General features: G+C 40.1%; 1 protein-coding gene across 1 annotated transcript in view; it reads right to left on the reverse strand.

Annotated features, from left to right (window-relative positions):
• Positions 1-21,107, reverse strand: part of tnfrsf21 (tumor necrosis factor receptor superfamily, member 21) — a 58,579-nt gene that overhangs the window by 10,080 nt on the left and 27,392 nt on the right. The window contains exon 4 of the mRNA XM_042391079.1: positions 11,220-11,485. Within this exon, the coding sequence (XP_042247013.1) occupies positions 11,220-11,485 (266 nt within the window). The remainder of the gene's footprint in view (positions 1-11,219; positions 11,486-21,107) is intronic.

Below are 21,107 nucleotides of genomic sequence, written 5' to 3' on the forward strand. Positions count from 1 at the left end.
CAAGTCAAAAGGGCCTCTCTCAGTACAGAGAACACCAAGTTCAAACTCGCATAAACTTGACAGTCCAAACTCAAGAAGTGGAGAATGCAGTACACTTAATTTGCAAATGGGACAACAGCATTTTGATGACCATGACCACCAGCTCAGTTAAACTCAGGTCAGAAAGTAAACCAGACACCTCTGACCCAGGTGCTTGTTTGCAGTTCTAAAATAAAATGTAGGTAAAGACAGCCACAGTGAGGCTAAGCTAAATAGCTCTGAACTAGGATTATTTGTATCTAGCAACTGAAAAAAGGACAATTAGCTTCTCAGTGTGAGCCACGCAAATTTAATTGAAAATGAATCTGAAAGAACTTAAGAGGAAACTTAAATAGAGGACCTAAATAACATTTGGGTAATGCAAACAGGATTTGGATTTAAAATAGCAAAGTGAGATCAAAATTAGTTCTATGTGAAAATGAAACAACTGATTTTTTATTTGATTGTACATATTGCATTTTGTTGGCAAGGGGCCATGGTATAAGCAGGATCATACACCCTGACTTTATAAGTTCCAACAGTGGCGGTTTGTTAATGTGAAATAATTATTAAATTAAAAATGGTTTACTCCTCCAGTTTGTTTGGTAGTCTGCCAGCATTCATTAAAAACTGGTTCCAAATTGTATTTGGTCAATTTCTGTGTGAATACATGTACGTCCTGGGTGAAGGGCACCGGCCAAATGAGAGTGTATTTAAAGGTGCTTTCATTATGCTAATGTGTCTCCTCGCTTCCCTCACTTGTGTCTCTTCCTCACGTCTGTTCAATTAATTAACACTTTACACTGTTACTTAATAATTTATATTAAGTAGTGATACCTGGAAGGAAAACACCTGATACCTGCTCCTATTTTTATTATTTGATTATAGATCTATAGCAGCGTCTGTCTGTCACAGAATAAGACACAAATAGACCATTTAAACCTGTTAATTACTGAAAGAACAGAACAGACGAGCAATAAAAACAGCTGTAGCCTGCAGAGTATGTTTAAATAAAATGTTGCTTATTTAGTTTGTGAAAGTCTGACGTGCTTTCCAGGCTCAGGATGATTTTATAGGAGATGCAGCTGTGCAGCGTCATATTTTCCTCAAAGAGCTGAGACGTCCTGAAACGGAGAGAAGAAAGGAGAAGCCTGTTGGCTCATGAAGACAATAATACAGTTACAAGAGTTTTGTGATTGATTCATGATTCAGTAATTTTGATTTTATGAATAAATATGATCAGCTGCTGTTGGTGCTTTCATTCCTGTCCCACAGGTAGTTTTGCTGATCTGCTGTATTACAACAACAGCCCGACTGTTTACTGTTCCATCAGATCAGCTGACCAATCAATAAACACATTCAATCCAAGGGTTGCTGTTGTCAGGTAAAAAACTTCCACATAGGATATACCCGTCGTTCCTCGCTCTAAGCTCGTCCAGTAGCCTCCTCTCTCCTCTCTCCTCGCTCCTCGTGTCCTCTGAGGTGCATTTAAGGGATTGGAAGCTCCTCTGTGACGGTGGAGGGAAAACGATTTCTGGGTCACAGGAGGAGAGAGGACGCGAGGAAGCATAAATTAGCCTAATGAAAAGCACCCAAAGTCCTTCAACTTTTAGCAAGCAGGTGACCTGAGGCTGCTCTCTGATTGGTTGCCTTCAGATTTTCCACAGTGAATTGGTATTGTTTTCATGTTTTTTAATCTAATGTGATTGGACAATTCTCAACGCCTGTCGCTCATGTTCATACCCGACATTAATATAAGTACAGATGCATATGCTTGACTGTCACTCCTGCTCTTCAGCTAGCTGAGTGGTACTTTCAGAAGATGGCAACTTGCAGTGGAATCGTTAAATAGCATCATCAATAAAAACAAGTGAACTCGGTAGACTAGTTATTTCCTTTGTAAGGCAACTGATATAAATAAATATGCATTATGTGGTTAATAGTCTTTGCAATCATATTTGGATATGTCTCCTCTCCTTTCCTCCTTACTCCTACCTTTTTGTTTCCTTCTCTCCTCTCCTCTCCTCTCCTCTCCTCTCCTCTCCTCTCCTCTCCTCTCCTCTCCTCTCCTCTCCTCTCCTCCTGTATCAGCAGCTCTTCTGTTAGCAGCAGCATTCAGGCTCCAAGGGCTCTTGGGGGAGACAGGCTTTATGATGCCACCAGAGCAATTAGCTGCAGGCTCTATTAAAGTCCCCCCTCCCTTCATGCCCCGCGCTTAAATCACACTCTGCCAGCCATCTTTGAGGTGATATGACTCCCTCTTACTCCTCTTTCCATCCCACCTCTGTCTGCAGTGTTCAGCTGAGGCAGGACAAGACTTAATTTTTATTCTCTGAGAGTTTCCACTCTGAGAAAGACTCTGACTTCATTAGTGAACAGGACTCAAAGGTCAACCTGATGAACTTCTACTTCCTGAGTGTAAAAGTGTTGATTTAGATCTAGTTCAGGATGATTTTATTCTTAAAAAACTGCAGAATTTGTTCTGATGAGATGCAGTTTGACAGTTTGATTGAGTCCCTTTTGATTGTAAAAGTAATCAAAGTTGCTCCGCTTGGTTCCTCCACTCATTGTGCGTGTGTTTGCGTGTGTGTTGCTTGTGTAATGTGAATTCATGCATTCAGTTATCAGTGCCCTTTTTTTCACTTGAGCACCTGCCCCTCAAAATGTGCCTGTCCCTGACATTCACTACTTTGACTTTTAACATTATAACTGTTGACTTGAACATCATTAACTTACCTGTGATGAAGTCTTTGGCAAAGATGTATCCCACAGTCTATCATTTTCATCTGATCTGCAGATGGCCTGAAGCCACAGATCTCTTCTTTTACTGTCCTTCACTCTTTGAGGAAGTTCAGGAACTCGTAAACTGGGGTTTTATTTATTGTTTGATGTGCAAAATGCAACACAGCAGCTTTTAGGCATGTTGCCACTAGTTTTTCCAATTTGGCACTGGCACTTTACAACGCCTGTTTTCACCCAAAAGGGGGTGTGGTTGTTCTGACGACTGGGAAGTGATGTATGCCTGCTCTCATATATTAGAAAGCACAACGAAGAGGTAATAAAATATCGACCCATCCTGTCCAGAATAAAACACTGTATGAAATTTTGTGGCGCCTGAGAGTTGGCTTTGCATGGCCATGATGAGAGTGAGAGCTCCAATAACCTTGAGATATTCTGTTATTCTGTGGGTTGGTGGATTTTGTTGCCTCCCTTGATGGAATGTTGAAAGAGCACCTTGAGAACTCCACTGTATTTAAGGGAACTGTGCAGAACGAGCTACTGGACTATATGTTGTCTGTTGTGAGGGAACACGTCATCAAAGAAGCCCAGAGCAGTGATATTTTTATCAATCCAGGCAGATGAGACAATGGATATTGCACAGTGCCTGCTGGTGCTTGTAACTGTGCTGCATTGATGACAAAAACAAGGTGCAGGAAAGATTTTTTCTTTTTTTTCATCCCTCTGCAGTCAGCTACGGCTGAGTCCATTGATACGGCCTATAAAGAGCATCTTGCTGCCATCTTTCCTGAGGACCTTTTGTTCTTTGCTGAAGAATAATACAATTTGTATGATTAAAAATATGATGCACATTTGTGGGAACATTAGCTTTCTGTATTCAGACTGTGTCAGGGTGCATGTGACAGAGAAGCTGAGATAATGTTGCTTCTCTTGGTGCATGTGCAAATCTTCACCTGACCTTCACATCCCCTGATATCTTGTGTTTGGGATTCTCCTCCCCTCATCTCTGAACACTGTGAAAATGCCTTCCTGTTTCTTCATCTTATTCAGCAATGACGTATGTGTAAAAGTTTAGCAAATAAGTTGTTTGTATGATGTTCATTATTATAACACAACCTTAGAGGAGAGTCATAATATGGCTAAAACCATCTGTTATTTCTTGAGCTCCTTTTTGTTTGTTACACGGTATAAAACAATATGTAATCCTATTTAGAATGCTTTATTATCTTCTCTGCACAGGGACACACTGTTGCATCTCTACTGAGCTGTTTGTATTCTGTTGTAAAATAAAGTCTCATTTAGAAATCAGTTATGTTCCTTACTACCAGTTATTCAGATCTACTGAGCATTAGAAATCTGAAATAGTTCATCACCCTCAAACCTGAAAGGAGAATTTCCTCCATATTTTCTATGAAGATGTGCTTAGACGCTTGTAGTATTAGATGGAGAGTTGTTACTTACATCAGATGTATGATCAACCGAGGGAATTTTATGTCAAGATATTTTTAACTTCAGGATTCTTTGCTACAAGACTTAAGCAATAATCTTCAGCAACCACATATTCACATTTTGTCCAGCAGATGGCAGCAGAAGGCTCTATAAATGACATTGGAGTTAGCTAATATTTTCCTACTTTTTTATGAATAGATAGAATGTAACAATAGCAGTAAAAATGACTTTAGTAGTTTCATATATAGAAATGGAACTGTTGCCTGGTGGTAACTTTAGGTGATGGAGGTGAAATGAGTATTTTGTCACTTCTATTTTTTTATTCTTCTCTCTAAAGGTCCTTGATACCATACTGGGACACACCAGGGAATGCTTCTCCTTCACAAACCACCCTGTCAGTGCCACCTGGCTGCAGGGGGCACAGGTTTGACCAGTACAAGACTACATAGATGCACTGAGCAACGCCTTGAAGGCCTTTCCAGTGTTCAATAGAAGCAGGCTGAAGACAGAGCTTAGTCTCATCTCCAGCAAGGGAGAGTTCAAAGCCTGACGTGATGCTGTGAACCTATTATTTATGGAGAATAATCTTGAAGAAGTCTTTTCAGAGACTGCCACTCTCCTAAAGATCTTCGTCACCACACCCATGACCACAGCAGAAGATGACTGACTTTAACCAGAAAAACATTGAGAAATTTGCAGGCCAGAAGGAAAGGAAGGCAAAATTTATGTTCAAGTAATGCTACTGGCCAGTGTTGAGGCAACATTACAGTGTGTTGTGAATCAGTTTGAAGTTATGGCTGTTTTTTTTCTCTTTAGAGGTACATATATTAGATCTGCAGCACAGTTGCAACATGTGTACAGTATCTACATGTATCAACACCAGTTTTGAGACATTTATAAGATATTACTTAGTGACAACATCTGGAAATAGGGAATAGGGAGGTTTCTACTTCAGAAAACAAGTCTAAATTGTGCAGACTGCAGCAACTAAACTCATAACAAATAAAACACATCAACTTAATGTATTTACTTTGGCTACCACTTTGTTTTAGAATTGATTTTAACATAATACTCATTACTTTTAAAGCACTTTATGGCCTGGCCCCAAATTACATCTCTGAGTTACTCTGCCCTGATCAACCTGCTGAAGTCCGACGGCCTGCTGTTCCTTCCAGCAGTAAGATTTAAGAAGGTTTAAGACTAAAGGCGGCAGAGCTTTTGCTGTTAGGGCACATCAAGCCTGGAATAATCTGAGTGACCAACTCAGCCTTTTCTTCCTCTTTTACATCTCTTCTGATAACCTACTTTTATCTAACATCTTTCTTATCATTTCATTTTAACTTATAAACACTGTATGTGTATAGGGGTCTGTGTGTGTGTGTGTATACACGTATTTGTGTATGTGCAGGTAGTTGGTAGTTTGCATATCTATATGTATGCATGCATATGTTCTTAGGTTTTTAAAGGATTGTTCTTGTTTTAATATTATTTGTAACTAATAATATTTTTCTCTGTATTTTTTGTCCTTTTTCCTCATTTTGTTTTCACTACTTGATCTAAATTTTTATTGTTCACTTGTTCTTTTCTTACTATTTGTTTGTTTGTTTGATGTTTGCCTTTAGCAAAGCCCATGTAATCTGCAATTTTAATAAGTGCTATGTAAATAAATATATTTTAGGATAATAACCAGTATTTTTATTTTTCACGTGTAGACTGTTTTTGGAACATTATGTAATAAAAATACTACAACCTTACTCTTATATTATGCTTTATTTTATAGCAAACAAATCAGGATGAGTGCTTATCCCTTTAGGTGTAGCAAAAGTTAAAATTTCAATTACAGAACCTCTGGGGTTTTTTGTTTGTTTGTTTGTTTGTTTTTGTTTTTTGTTTTTTTTGCTGAGCTATGGAGTGCTGCTGAAACTAGGTTCTCTGCACATCTTCCAGCAAAATGCAGCTGAATCCAGAGAACAAAAAGGACTGGAGCACACTGATTAATTCACAGCCTTTAACTGTGCAAACAGACTAACGTTTCAACACGTCTGTGTCTTCATCAGAGTCAGAGTGCAGCTTTTACTATGAACTACACTATGAACACTAGTACTGTGAAGCGCTGCTTCAGTTTGTTTGCCCCCACAAAAAAAAACCCCCAAAAAAACCTAATGTTGTTCAGGTGTCACTAAATGTATCTGGGATTTCACAGAAACATCAGTACTGATGTTCTCTTTGTTGCCCACAGCTGGCTGTGTGTCACAGCTGGCTGCATCACACAGCAGCTGAAACAATGTCCAACTGAAGATTTCGGCCTTGATATCATTCAATACCAATTCAATATCATTCAATGCCTCACGAGCTTGAAGATTTGAAGAGAGAGAGAGAGAGAGGCGAGAGAGAGAGGTGTGAGTGAGTGAAAGAGTGAGTGAGAGTGCACTTCAGTTAGCACCAACTCTCTGAAGAAGATAATAATTTCACTCTAACTGTGTGTGGCTATTTGGCGCTGGTCTTTGTGAATTGGGCTGTTTTTGCTATGAGGCTGATTTGCATAGAAAGAGGCCATGAGTGCCAAATGCATGCATATTATCTAAATTACATATGTACAAACAGCAAAGGAGCACTGAGATGCTATTTGCATGGCAGCGCAGTTTGGGGTGCATTTCACCCTTTGAGGGTGCTTTGTGAATTACACAGATTCTATTTGTCTCATTTGCACAGGTTTAGCCGCCACAAAAGCCGCACAATCCTTTTGTGAATTCGTCTTTCTGAATTTTCTGAAAGCTCTGATATGTCTGAGTTGGCGCATCATGCCTAAAAATCTGCAAATAAGGACGTGTGTCTTGTGTCAGCCAAAGTCTGTCGATCACGGTGATCCGGTTTGTCTGAATCTACCTTCCACTACGTTCAAAGTTAATATTGTCACTCCCCACCCCCTGCTTTGCTGAGCATGATGCTTCCTTATGGGAAGTGAAGAGGTCAGAGCGTAGATGCCAAATATCAGCGCTGTACACTCAGATAAAAATCCATTCCACATGAGTTTGTTGACTGAAATATCGATAGTGAAAAGGGTCACGAAGCGAGCAGCGTTGACCCTTTCGCACCAACATCATGTGCAACTTTTTCAGAGCCGTTTCTGTTGTGTGAACGGATGATCATTTCTTTGCCCCTTTTATTCCTTCTCTGACTGTACAGACACATGAAATCCCACTTTGTGTCGAGAAAACAGGAAAGCAAGAGCAGCAAAAATCGCCATCTTTCCCCTTCGCTGATTCCTTCTGTTTTTCACTCCTCCCTCAGGATGGCAGCTCCGTCTGCTGCAGGCTCTGACATGATGCATTCATTAGCCACACACAGGAGAGTTATCGAAATGAAACAGCATGGCTGCTCTTTAATCACTTACTTGTACATACTGATGCCAAGGCCAGAGAAGCAGGCAGGCACAGCAGTATCTCTATTAAAAAACCATTTTATGCATGAATAACACATGCATTAACCCTCGTTTTTTTGAGTTAACTGAAGTTTGACTAGAATCTCATGAGTTTTGTTACTTGAAAATAAGATCTGTCAACTTCCTGTCAATGATTCAGAATGTCTTTTGCAGTTTTCAAATAGTTATTACGTACACTACATATGATAGCAGGGTCCAACATGTGGCTTACATGTGGATACAGATCCATATGATGTGACTACAAACTCACTTCATAGGATGCTTTATAGCTCACAGTGCGTCCGAACAGAAAACAGATTGAGAAGAAAGGGGATCACATCACTCTTCTCTCTGTTCTCTACTCTCATGAAGCAGCTGACATAAAAATAGAAACATCCATCAGACAGCTGACGCTCAGTTGTTCTGATGGGAATAGCGTCGATACTGTGAATGTTTGTTTCCCCACTGTGTTTCCAATGCTCAATGTTATTGCTTTTATGTAACGTTCACATTGGCATGCTTCCTGTAAGTAAGTCACATTGACCGGGAATGTGTGAGAACATACAAAGCATTGATTGACACTGACCTTTATAAAAGCGAGTATACTGAAGTTTTGCACATATCTCTTGTCTTTTTCAGTTGAAACCTCTTTTGTTCAGGCACTTTGGATAGTCCAATTACCCCATTTACATTACAGATACCTATCCCATATCAAAAAAGTGTAAATGCAACCTCCTTCTCTTTAAGACACATAAGTTAGCTTTGAAATCAAACTGAAAATCTCTGTGTCTCATTAAACCAAAGGGAAAAAGTGGCGCCAGCTATTTCAACATGCAGTCATACTGTATAAAATGTGTAGCGTGCTGTTGTAGCATTTATCTGATCCCTGATCAGTGTAACCACTGAATGAACTGTGTGTGACAGGGGAGTGACGTAAGCGAGAGCCGGGAAGACAACAAAACATTTGTCTTGCTCCTAGTCCATCCGTGCCAGTCATCCATGTGTTTATGCAGTCTACAAATAGTAGTTAGCTAGCTAGCTAAAGTGTTGTTGTTGTAACTAAACTGATAAAGTACATTAGTCATACTTCTTCTGGCATTTGTGACATTTGCCAAACAGCTTTAGCTACATTACATTCTGTCCTTAAGTTCTGTATATAAAAGATCATATTAAGACAACCAAACATAAGCAGTGGTTTCCCTGAGAGCTGAGAGCTCCAGAAAAAAAACTCTAACTAAGAAGAAAATGTAAAATACCCGGCAATGTTCTTAAAGGTATCTATCTTTAAATGCTCTTTCTTGGTTTTTGTTATTATTAACAAGATGCAATTGTGATTTAATGTTTTGACATTTTAATCTTTGTAAACTTGTGACCACCTCGTGACATAGCATTGTGAAGATGTAAGTTAAAGTTATTTTTATGTTATAGCCTATAAAGTTATTTATAGGCCACAAAGAGATTTGTAGCATGTTTTGTTAAAAAAAAAAAGCTGGCAGAGAATGTGTCACAATCGGCCATTTAGCTGGCAGCTTGCGCTTGTGCACACTGATAAACACATTGGTGGATTTTGGGGGATAAAACATAATTTTTCATCTGCTGAGGTGCTGTCCATGGTGTTGAAAGGTGCGCTTGGTGGGTGTGCTAAGCACTAAAATAACTGACCCCTCAGATCCTCATGAAAATGCCTATGGTGTGTGCATAAGTGCATACAAGTGTGCATGCATGAATGTGCAGTATACTCAAAGGGTCTTAAGGGTCCCGGATTGGGGGTTTGAAAATATGGTCAACCTACTCTCCACCACACTGTACTCTACATATCATCAGCATGCCTCCCTTACGTAACAATTTATTAACTGCTATCTAATCTGCAATCAATCCAGAAAGCTAGACAGAAAACAACAGCAGGAGATCATCTGCTGATTATTAAGCAGTGATGAAAGGCAAAATTATTTGAGCACAAAGCTCAGAGTCACACGTGTCTTTAAAACCAGAACAAGACTCTTTCTGTGCAGCGCTGACCTTGAAGAGTGCAGTCGAGGACACTAATGTGATACGAATCCCGAGAAAAGTTAGAAGTTAGAAGAGAGGTCGGAGGAAAGAGATGGAGAAAAGTGGATGGTGGTGAAGGATCTGTTGTGTCCCCTGGGTTCCCCATGTTTTTTCTGTGTTCTGCATTACAGTATGAGGCTGATACTAGGTGGCTCACAAGGGGCCCATGACTGAGGCTGCGCATATGAGTTCACTAAATAACAGACATCCTGCTACATGCATGCACCAGGCTGCATTCAGTTCAAAGAGAAAGAAAATTTGTGTTTGTGAAACTGCACAGTACAACGGAAATAGCCTCACCCCTATAGAGACAATAAATAGAAGAGCAAAAAGACAAGTACAGATAGAGGTAATACGTACATGTACTTATTACTAGTACTGAACATCAATAAAAAATTGTGGTCAACCACTACTACTGATCAACTATCATCAGTCATCAGCCCTCACTTTCAGTTTGGACACTTACCACTAAAGTTCCCACATGTGGTTGAACAAAAATAAACAGATCAGACAAAACCATTAACAAAACTAAAAGTCAACAGCCATGCTAGTGGCTCTGTGAGGCTGTACTTAAAAATAGCAGTGCTTTGAGCTCAGTGCTAATGTCAGAATGCTAACATGCTCACAATGACAATGCTAACATGATGATGTTTGGCTGCTGATGTCTACCATGGTCACCATTATAGTTTAGCAAAGGAGCATGCTAATTAGCACTAAACACAAATTACACCTGAGGCTGATGGAAATGTCATTAGTTTTGCAGGTATTTACTCATAAAGCAAAGTACTGGACAAACTCAGATGTTGATGGCGTTGCATGAAAAGTCAGCAGGTTTTATTTAACCTGTTAAATAAAATCTGGGGAATTTTACCTTTCATTTTTTCCATATTCACCCTTTTACATCTGAGATGGAACTTTAGGGGTACTCCAGCACTTAGCATTGAACTTCTGTAATGTTGGAGGGCTTTCAAGAAAGACATTTTAAAAAACTGTCAAAACTGATAAAAAAAAGAATAAAAAAGCCTCACTGCACTTCCATCTTGTGTCGCAGTTTTCACTTTGCTGCCCACTCTGGCCCCACCTCAATCTGTGATGTCAAAATACCTCTTTGAAAGCAGTATCAACAGACAAAAATTGGATCTGCGGACTCACTTCCTTCCTAGCTCTCTCACTCATCCCAGCAAGCATTCTTCATAATAATGTAATTACTGTTTAAACATCAAATCATTCTCCCAAAGTGAACTGTGGCTTTAATGTGAGGAATGCAGCTGAACTGAACCACAGGGACTGGCTTCAGGGGGACACACCAGAGAGCTTTCCTCAGAGATTAGATTTCAGTGGGAGAGAGATGGAGAGAACAGTGTGTACTACAGCTTGTGCCAGTGATGTTGACAGAGCTGCATGTGAAAAAGATGTCAAGACAGAAAAGGTCACATATATTTTCCTTGTACACTTCCACATAAACCTGATAAACTCTAAAATTCTAAACGGGGCAAAGCAGTTAGTTGAATGTCTTGCCCACTTATTCAACCATCCATCCTACCTGTGGGTTGTCCTCCATGACACAGCGGATCTTCTCCACCACGTCGATGCGGCGCTGCCGGTGCAGGGCGTTGATCAGCTTGGCCAAGTTGGCGTCACTGTCCCGGATGGTCCAGTGCTGCAGCGCGGCGTATGCCCGCTCGTGATCGGACGAGTAGCCATTGGAGAAGGCAGCCACCTCCCGCTCGGTGGCGTTGGCCAGCGACTGATAGATGTCAATCCACTGGATGCCAACCTGGGCCGCTACCAGTTTCAGAATATCCACCCCTGAGCAGAGAGAGAGAGAGATAGAGAGAGAGAAAGAAAGGTCAAAGCCTTGTCTAAATGTGAAATGATCAGCCATCCAATATAAAGAGCAAAGAAAACTAGACTAAGATGATTGCTGGATTTCATCTTAATTGAAGAATGTAGGTCAGCAAATGTCAGCTACTAATAAGATGCAGCACCAAACAAATTGCCTCATATCTAACTAATAGAGGTCTCATGCTCTGCTCTGCACAATACACCATTGTTCTTTATGTCAGCTACCCTTCACATCTGTATGTGTGTGTGTGCATCTGGAGTGATGTGTGATAACGTAAAGTTTTGGCTTGTGCAATTGTCATGTGCATGTCCACACCACAGCACATCATCTACAGCACTGGTTCCAAACCTGGGGGTGGTGACACCTGAAATGTGTTGCAAGAAAAACCTGAGTGGACCAGAGATGATTTACAGGGCAGGAAAGTAAAATTATGTATTTGTGCTTACTTTTCTCTAATATTTGCCTGTTTCTTTAGAAAACCTGGATATTTTTACCTCTTCAGGCCTCTGAAAATCACAAGTCATTGGCTCATGCAACATGTGACAAGGTCACAAGTAGACTGCTCCATTTTAAGGGGCCATAAAGGGAAAAGATTGGGATGCACTGATCTAGAAGTATACTTTATGCAATATGGTATGACCATTCTTTTTTTTAATCAGTCATAGACTCCCCCAACTTAATGGAACCTAAATACTAAAGACTGAAGTCTTTCTGCTTCCCGATTAGTGCGTCCATGTTGGCTCACTCCTGTGTACTCCAGCTTGTAACCTGAGGTCCAGATCTTGAAAATGTCTCTTATGCCAGGCAGACACTGTGTAGACTTGATTATCTGGCATTTGGGTGATTCAACTGGTCAGAACTCCTTCAGACATAAAACTCTGCTGTGCCACTTGTAGGGCATAATGTTTTTACACACCATACCAAGTGAGTCATGAGGCATATGGCCCTCCAGGATCTCAAGGAATCCACCCAGTGCAACAGATCCACCTCTTAAACAACACCTTAGCTTTCCACGCATGTTAGGACTGCACACACACACAGACACTCGGGGTGGTGCAAGAAGGGGCATGTCATGCCATTACTCTTGGATCTCCCTTGGTTCAGCTGGGGCCATGTCTTATTTTAGTATGTAGACACACACCTGCTGTGCAGTTGAAAGAGGGGAAATACACATCATTCATCTTGAGGACGGAAACTGGTTGAGCCACTACTGCTCTGGTAAGAGTAGGATCTGATTCTCGTGTCATGTTTGATCTTGTTCTTATCGATCACAGAGGAGAACAGAAGTTCAGCTGCGGAAATCTCGAGGGTGTAGAGATTCATTTTCTCGTGATTACCTCAGGCAACAAAATGAATTTAGGAATTTAGGAGAGCTCAACATCAAGGGTTTAATTGGAGTGCAATCATATCTACAGTTTCCTTTCTTCTTCAGTGGAGAGATTGACTTTACATTTAATGTTTGGTTCACAGCACCGACTTTCTATGAAAAACAGGGCTTGTGAACAGCTGTCACATGGACTCTCGGGTGTTATGTTTTGTAACCAGTACAGGAGGTCAAAGATTTTATGGGTAACGGTTCAAAACAAATATGTTACTAGTCCCTGCTAAGCATGGCAGCATGATGGATCTGTCTACACTTGTTGTTATTTATCTGGTGCTCACACCAGCTGAGTCTAACTAAGGCAGCAGTTGAACATGGACACCAATCAAGACTACATTATGCCCTTGGATCATTTTTACTGTGGTAGTCTTTCTATGAGGAACTGCTGACTATCAGATGACAATACATATATTAGGTTTTCTGTTGTTGTTGTTGTTGTTTTCATGCATCTTGGGCAGGTCAGATAGCTATCTGCCATCAGAAAGCTAAGAATAGATGTGCCCAGCCATTTAGCCAATTACTACTTACTGTGATAATGGCAGCTATAGTGGCACAGAAATTACACTGAAGTTAGCCAATCTGTCACATAAAAGGTGACATAAAGCAAGCAAGGGTTTTATTAAGATTTGAAACACTTGAAGTGACAAGTGTAAACAGGGACATTTTGACTTGTATTGCAGAAACACCCATAAACTAGTAACATCAAAGATGGCTCCATTCTATTCAAGTGTCTCTGTAAGCCATGATAGTGTGGCAGTAAGTAAGTAATGTGATTATTTGCATTTGTACTTTGCACACGCCATTCTTCTAATTATCATGATGGTGTTGCAAACTCTTCTTCTACAGCGGTTTAATAACAACCAACTGGAGAGTGAACAAATGTTTATCTCTGTTCCATCCAACAGTAGTGGATGGAAACACACATTCATTTGCAGGAAATGTAGTTAATATTTGTGCGACATTTAGATGTGAACTTGGCTAATGAATCACCATGCACAACACCACGACCATAAAACTGAAGCAGCTAAATGGATATCAGCCATCATTCATCTGTGCTTTTCCTACTGTTACATGTCAAAACATCTTTCAGTGAAAAAGATTTATTGCATCACTGTTTTTGACGCAGCCCCAAGGCGTTGTCTCTTGTTTCAAGTGTTTGAGTTCTTTTTGTTTGAAGATTATCTCAAATGAAATGTCTACTATATTAGAAAAAGAAACAAACACTCTGTTATGGGTGCATATTTCTTTTGCTGATTGTGTAACTTGTCATGCGTTGATGTTGACACCTTTCTGAAAGTGGAAACAGCTGTAGTTTTCAGACAAGTGCACATGACCGGATTGGTTTTGTTGGTCAACTGATCAAAACAACTAGTCACAGCTGTGCAGGCAGCTGTCTCAGTTGTATCTGATTACTGCTCCCTCCCTCCACAGCTTGGAGCAAGATGCTTTCCCAAGCTATCAGTACAGAACAGCTCTGAGACATAACTTTTCTATTAGTGTCTCAAGTGTAGGCGTGTCACAGGAAATTCGTGCATCGATCTCAAAAAGCCTCACAATGGATTGCACTACGCAATCTCTTGTGACACACACACACACACACACACACACACACACACACACACACACAGATCACTCTTTGGCGTTCCTCTTTTTCCATGAATACTGATTTTTCACAAGCAGCTCTCCCCTTCAGTCATCCTGCCGCCTGTTCAGAGTCTCTCTGCTCCACTTCTTCACTGACGCTTATGTGAGCTGACAATGACTCGGCTGGAAATAAAACCGCTGACTCATCTGTTTGTCAAGCAAAATATACAGTAGCTTCACATCGCTTTGTGTGTGCTCCTTATGGTTATACATTATTCATGCTTTTGTTGGAGTGTGTGTGCATGTGTGTTGATACAGAGTTGTATCATACAAAAGACTGACGCTACATCCTCCCCACGAATGGAACAGAAACTGTGATGGGTGATTGATATGCATGCAGCATGGAACTTGGGTATCTGATACGACAGGAAATGATGCTTATTGCTCTGAAGTATTTATAAAGTAGAATGGACTGTGTTTTGAATATTTGAAAGATATTCATCTCTACTATGTGAAGAATATTCCTTCATTATGATGTACAATGTAGTTTCAAGTTTTCAATGGCATTGCAGTTCCATCTATCATCTAATAAAATTGTTGTACAAATGAAAGATTTTCAGCAAACTGTAATAGACACTAACAGTTAGCATGTGTAAAGAGTTTGTCTGATGTCATTTATCACAGTGGATCAGTCAATTTTTCAATTTAAAATGATATAAAACAGAGCAACTCAAATTCTCAAAAGCCAATTCTCAGCAGAAACCAGCTAATGTTTTAGCAGTATTACTTGACAAAAGTCTTAAACAATGAATTTATTATCTGCAATGTTGCTGGTGAATTGTTGACGAAGTGTTTGAACAAAAATTCGTTATTTTGTGGGATTTTGCGTGCCTTTGCCTTGCTGCAGAAATATGTGTGCTTGCTGACAGCTGAAATATATTGCTTGAAAAGCTTGAAGCTGAACCACATTGCTGGAAACCTGACATGAATGGCCCTGACATGCAAGCTGATAGCTGCCTGAAAAGCAGGGAGCTGAACATCATTGCTTTTAAAACTGGATAATAAAATGCACTACAAGTATGTTTATTAAAAGAAAACTGTGGAATGAAAGAGGAGAAGCAAACACTAAAATGTGTGGCAGCGTTGACAGGTGTTGAGAGGGTGGTTAGCTTGTAAGTACAGGAATGACCTGAAGGTTTTGAACTTTCAACTGAAGTGTATGTTCTGAGGGGAGTTCAAGTGTATAATTAAACTCACTGAAGGGAGCTGACTGTCAGGTAAACTGTAAGACATGAAAACTGTTTAAATGTAAGCACTGAAAGGACTGAAAGGAGTTGACTGTTAGCTTGGTGAAAGGAACTGTCCTAGAAGTAGCTGAGGTGTTTTTTGAAGTGTACCAGCTGAAATGAGTTGAAGTGTCAACTGCAGTGTATGATCTGAAAGGCTGTAAAGTGTCAATGAACTGTGGGAAGTGTCAACAATATTACCAGGTCAGAAGTGAAGAGAATAAATAAAATATTCTTAGTATTTTCTTTTTTTCTTTTTATGAAATAATATTATGATATTATGATATTTTATTTCACCCAGCCCTCTTTCAGTAGAGAAACCACAGTATAATGCACAGTGTGTCTAGCTGCCTACTTGCTGATTTCCCCTTTTTTCCACGTGTTGTCTTTTTCATTTGCTCGCTGATTTTAAAATTTAGATCAAATATTGCTGCCAAATATGTTTTCCTCACTGATGCTTCCTGTACTACATGCTCATTACACTTTCTGAGCATCAGCATATAATTCATTCCTCCGCTTTTGGTAAGTACTGTATCAGGTTGATCCCTGATTAATGTCCACTGTAACAAACATGCTAAGTGCATAAATCCAGGATGATTGAGAGAGATAAGACCAGAGAGATTAAATGGATGTGAGCCAGTGTTGGGGAGTCATGATTCCGCACACATATTCACGTGTACATAAATGTAAATACAGATATGAAAGCACGCATATGTGCCGGGAGGAAAGTATAAATAGATGTGTGGTGTGCACTCATGCTCACACACACTCTGTCATGCATGACCAAAAAACCTTCACATGAACCTTAACCTTTCTTTTCTTTATTTTATTTGAAAGGGACCAAGTACAGTTTTATACATAAATGTTGCCATTTGATGCACTGTACCAGAGTTAGCTTATAGCTAGTTTTTATCTGCAGTCAACCTTTACCTGAACCTAAACCTAAACTAACCATAACATTAACCCATACCCTAAAACTAAACCTAACCATAACCCCAAACCAGAGCCTGAATCCTAAACTAACCCTTATGAAGAAGTGAGAATCTGCTTCATTTGACCTGCAGAGAGTCTCCACTCCAAATGGTTTCAAAATCTTTCTAATGGATGTATAAGAATACTCACGCACACTCAATCCACTACTCCTGCTCAACATTAATAAACTCGCGTGAGTCGTGGAGGGACCCGGAGGACCTCGCGTGCCGGCCTTCTGGGCCGAGAGCTTGTCGTCTCTCATCCACCTCGCTCGCCATAACACACATCGACAGAAGAGAAATCCCCCTGCTTTACATGCCTCACTGTCCCTGTTAGCTGGCCACATTTAAATGACCTATAAAAGTCTTGTGATGATTCAGTATGTCAGCCTGCGGATGTGTTTATGTGTTCGCATGAGGAAGTAGCACGATTGCGTATCTGTGTGTATATGTGTATATATCCCTGTGTTATATGTAGACTTGTTAGCTCTCCAAACAAAAAAAAGTCTGAAATGTCCAATAACAGCAACTTGCTGTTAGTTGCTGGTTTTCATCTAAACTGACAGGTTTTGTCATACTGTCTTATAAAGCGTGATACAGCTGCCTGGAGGGGACAAACAGTGCTATGGTGAAGGTGCGTCACCAGAGGCGGCCGTCATTTCTGCATGTTACAGCACATAATGGCTCACTGTTTTTGTTAACATTTTGTCATGATGAAAAGCAACACAAAAGTGTCATGGCTAATCCTAGACTCATTATGAGTGGAAAGTGATTCATCCTCTTTCTGATGTGATTTCTGCTGTGACACCAACTGCTTAGAGTCCTCTGTGCATGCATTACTTTTGTCAAACTAAACAGAGGGGAAATGTTGTCTAGGCCACTTCTGTTGCAAAGTAACTATTGAAAGCTTCTGTATCTCTAAGTTCTGGGTGTTAAAATATGCTCACCAGTTATTCAGAATTTGACACCTTTGTGACCAGGCTTTTAATATGCTGAATAACTCTATGTTCTCCTTCTTTTGAATTTGAATTGATTTAAGTTTAGCTCTAACATATTGTACATATTCTTATCCCTCCAGTGTGGTCTGGGTCCGACTTTTTGAGGATATGACAAGAAGGAGCAGCGGTTCTTCTCCCACCCTGTGAAGGGAACTCATTTCTGCTCATTTGCAGAATTTCATTCTTTTGGTCATTACCCAAAGACCATTGGTGTGGATTGGAACATATATCGGCTGGTAAATTGAGCGCTAACATGGTATCAATCCATCTGTCAATCTTTTGTTCCACTTTACCCTCACTCGTGAATGTGACCCCAACAACCCCTTCACATGGGACTGTGCCTCGCTCCCTGGCCAATTTTTGAGCAACCGGGTAGCGATTAATTTTTAAATTCTGTTGCCCATTCCTCTAATGCTGAAGGAACAAGAATGTATCTTTTCAGTCAGGAAAAATAGATTATATGTTGACCTTTGCAGAAGGTTTTGGACAAATTCAGCAGTTTTAAACAATGCAGTTTGACATTTTGGATCAGTTTAGCAACTATGCAGAACTGACTTATATTCTGAATGGACTTTTCCAACTGCAACATTCAGAATATGCAAGGCCTTTTAATCGTAACAGCTTTGGTTTATGGGTACTGTAGTTTAAGTGTCCTTCGACTCATCAAATTAAGGGACAATTCTGACTTCTGAGTAGCATTGAAGTTATGGTAAAATGATACATTCAAATGGTAAATGGTAGAGCCACAAAGAAATCCTCTGAAACCAAGCAGTGGTCTCACCTCTGCACTCTGTTATTGTGTGTAACATGATGTGAGGCAGGGAGCTGTGTGCGTCAGCGCCTTTACAAATAGCATTCTGTTAAATTAATCACATCACATACTCCCATCTATTCCAATTTGAGAACACATAACGTTAAATTGCTGAAATGTGTGCGTGGGCGCTGTATACCTCCAACCAGGCAACAACCCCCCACCCCAAACCCCGCTTTTTACAATCAAACCCAGGCTGAACTGAGAGCAGGCTACCCCGGCCCACCCTGGTACTGCACAGCACAGTATATTCTAACACGTGGCTCCCTGCTGGGCTTGGATGTGGAACTTGGCATTATTAACGGTGTGGATGTTTAACGAGGGAGGATGGTGGGCAGGTAGAATGTTGTTTTCCTTCATGTTTTCCTCTACAATCTGCATCTTACTTTGGAAATATATGTTGTAAATAATATGGCTGGTGATCACACCAAGTGCAAACAACCTCTATGTGATGTTCTCTTAAAGGATCATTACAGTCTTTTTCCATGTGGAAGACCAGCAACTACAAAATGCATATAATTTACTGTTGGTATATAAGTACCATAACTTTTTACATTTATTTGCTACCTTCAAGTCATTGAGACATTGTAAAGCTTGCATGAAAAATCTGTCAAAGTGACCATTTTCTTGCCTTATTTGTCTAAGCAAAATTAAAGGGCAACACACCAACCACATCACAAAGCATCATGTCTTTTGATGCATGTTATTTGATGCTCCATTGCATTGCAGACTACATGTACCACACAGGCATAAAAAGGTTGTCATGGTACAGTAGCCAAGATGTGCCAATCCACACAGCACATGTGACAAAGCTGCTGCTTATCTGAGACATTGGATAGTACCTTGATGCTAGAGAGTGGGTTTACTTAGAAAACAATAGGCTTGGGTGTTTTCATGCATGTTGCAATTTCAAGAAGAGACAGATCAATCAAAGGTAATCTGAAAGAAATTACCCTTGAGAGATTACCATTTTAGCCAATGAGTATGCCATAAGCTACTTTGTTAAAACACAAAATTCACATTTTGACCAAGTTTCTTACTGTTTCCCCTTCAGGTTTGGCTTTGGGACAGCGTGGCTAGTAAAAGCAATGCCTCTTGAAAGCCGATTTCACTATAGTTTCTCATTTCCAAATGTCTCTGAACACACCACCAACAAATAAACATAGTCTCAGCTTTCAGGATTCGACTAACTTTAATTGTTTTTATCTAATTATTTTTTTGATTAATTAATTGTTTGGTCTATGAAATGTCAAAAAATTGTGAAATAAAAGTCCAAGCTGGCATGAATGTCTTGTGTTATGTGACAGTGCAGCAGTGCAACAACCACAGATATTCAGTTTACAACTATGTAAAATATCACTAAGGAGCACATCTTCACATTTCAGAGGCTGAAGTCAGAATGTTTGGCACACCCAAACAAAGGCAAAGGTGTTTCAGGCTGTTTCTAATGGCCATACTCAAAGGTAGGGTTTAAAGTGTGCCATCATGGCCTCCTCCTGGATGCCTCACCAATCTTTACCCAACAATTCTGTCTTCTGTGTGTCTTTGTAGTCTTACAACGTGATGTATCGCAGAAATGGGGATAATGGCTCCTTGAAGGGGTTCACGATGTTGTACTTGGCTGTACAAATGAAAAATGTCGGAAGTAGTTATGTGAAGAATTAAAACAGAGAGCTGGAGCAAGACGATCAAACTACTAAACTACTACTAACTACTAAACTTTTACACATTTATGCACCTGGCCAATTGCTGTAACAATTGCTGTAACAATTCGCCAATGGTGATTGTCGAATTGTTACAAGTCACAAAATTTTTTACTTTTCAGACACTATCAGACAATCTGACAAGCACTTCATTTGAAGCATACTGAGGCCTTTTATCGTTGCCATGAATATTTTGGTGTGAAATAAAACATTACCACATTAACTTTAAATATTTATGTATCACTAAACAGTGATATAATAAAATCCATAAGCAAAAATGACAGGGCTGTTTGTACTGAGGACAAAATTTAGGGCAAAGGGGGGAAAAACAACAAAGTTAGCAAACTGTAGCCTCAAACTAACCTTTATACAACATTTTTGTGATTCCCTTTAATAGCTCCCACAAATGCAGTTTGACTGCTTCACCCTCATTTCAGATAAACAAATGTGTTTTTCAGATCCTGTGCAATAAAAATCTGGCCTGTGGCCGTGGAAAGCCCCATTCAGCCCTGCTGTGGAGGAGTAGCAATGTTCACTACTTCCTGGCCGGCTCTGAGCAAATTCCAAGTTCTGTATGTGTGTGATCTTTGCTTTCACGTTTCCCTTTCTTTTTTGCTTTATTGCCTGAGTGTTTTAACTGCTCTAGTAAAGGGGTATTACAACCTTCAAGGGGAGCCAGCCACACACCTTGGAAGGATTAAGAGGCTGTTTTGTTTTATGTTCCAGAGAGTAAATAGCAGTGTAAAATGGCTGTTTGGGTTGCATGTGTATACATACATCTCCACATAAATACATACACATGGGCACAGGATTACTCATCCAATCAGGAGAACACCCATGTACACACACAC

This window comes from Thunnus maccoyii, chromosome 17 (genome assembly GCF_910596095.1).
Source record: "Thunnus maccoyii chromosome 17, fThuMac1.1, whole genome shotgun sequence".
Taxonomy (NCBI): Eukaryota; Metazoa; Chordata; class Actinopteri; order Scombriformes; family Scombridae; genus Thunnus; species Thunnus maccoyii.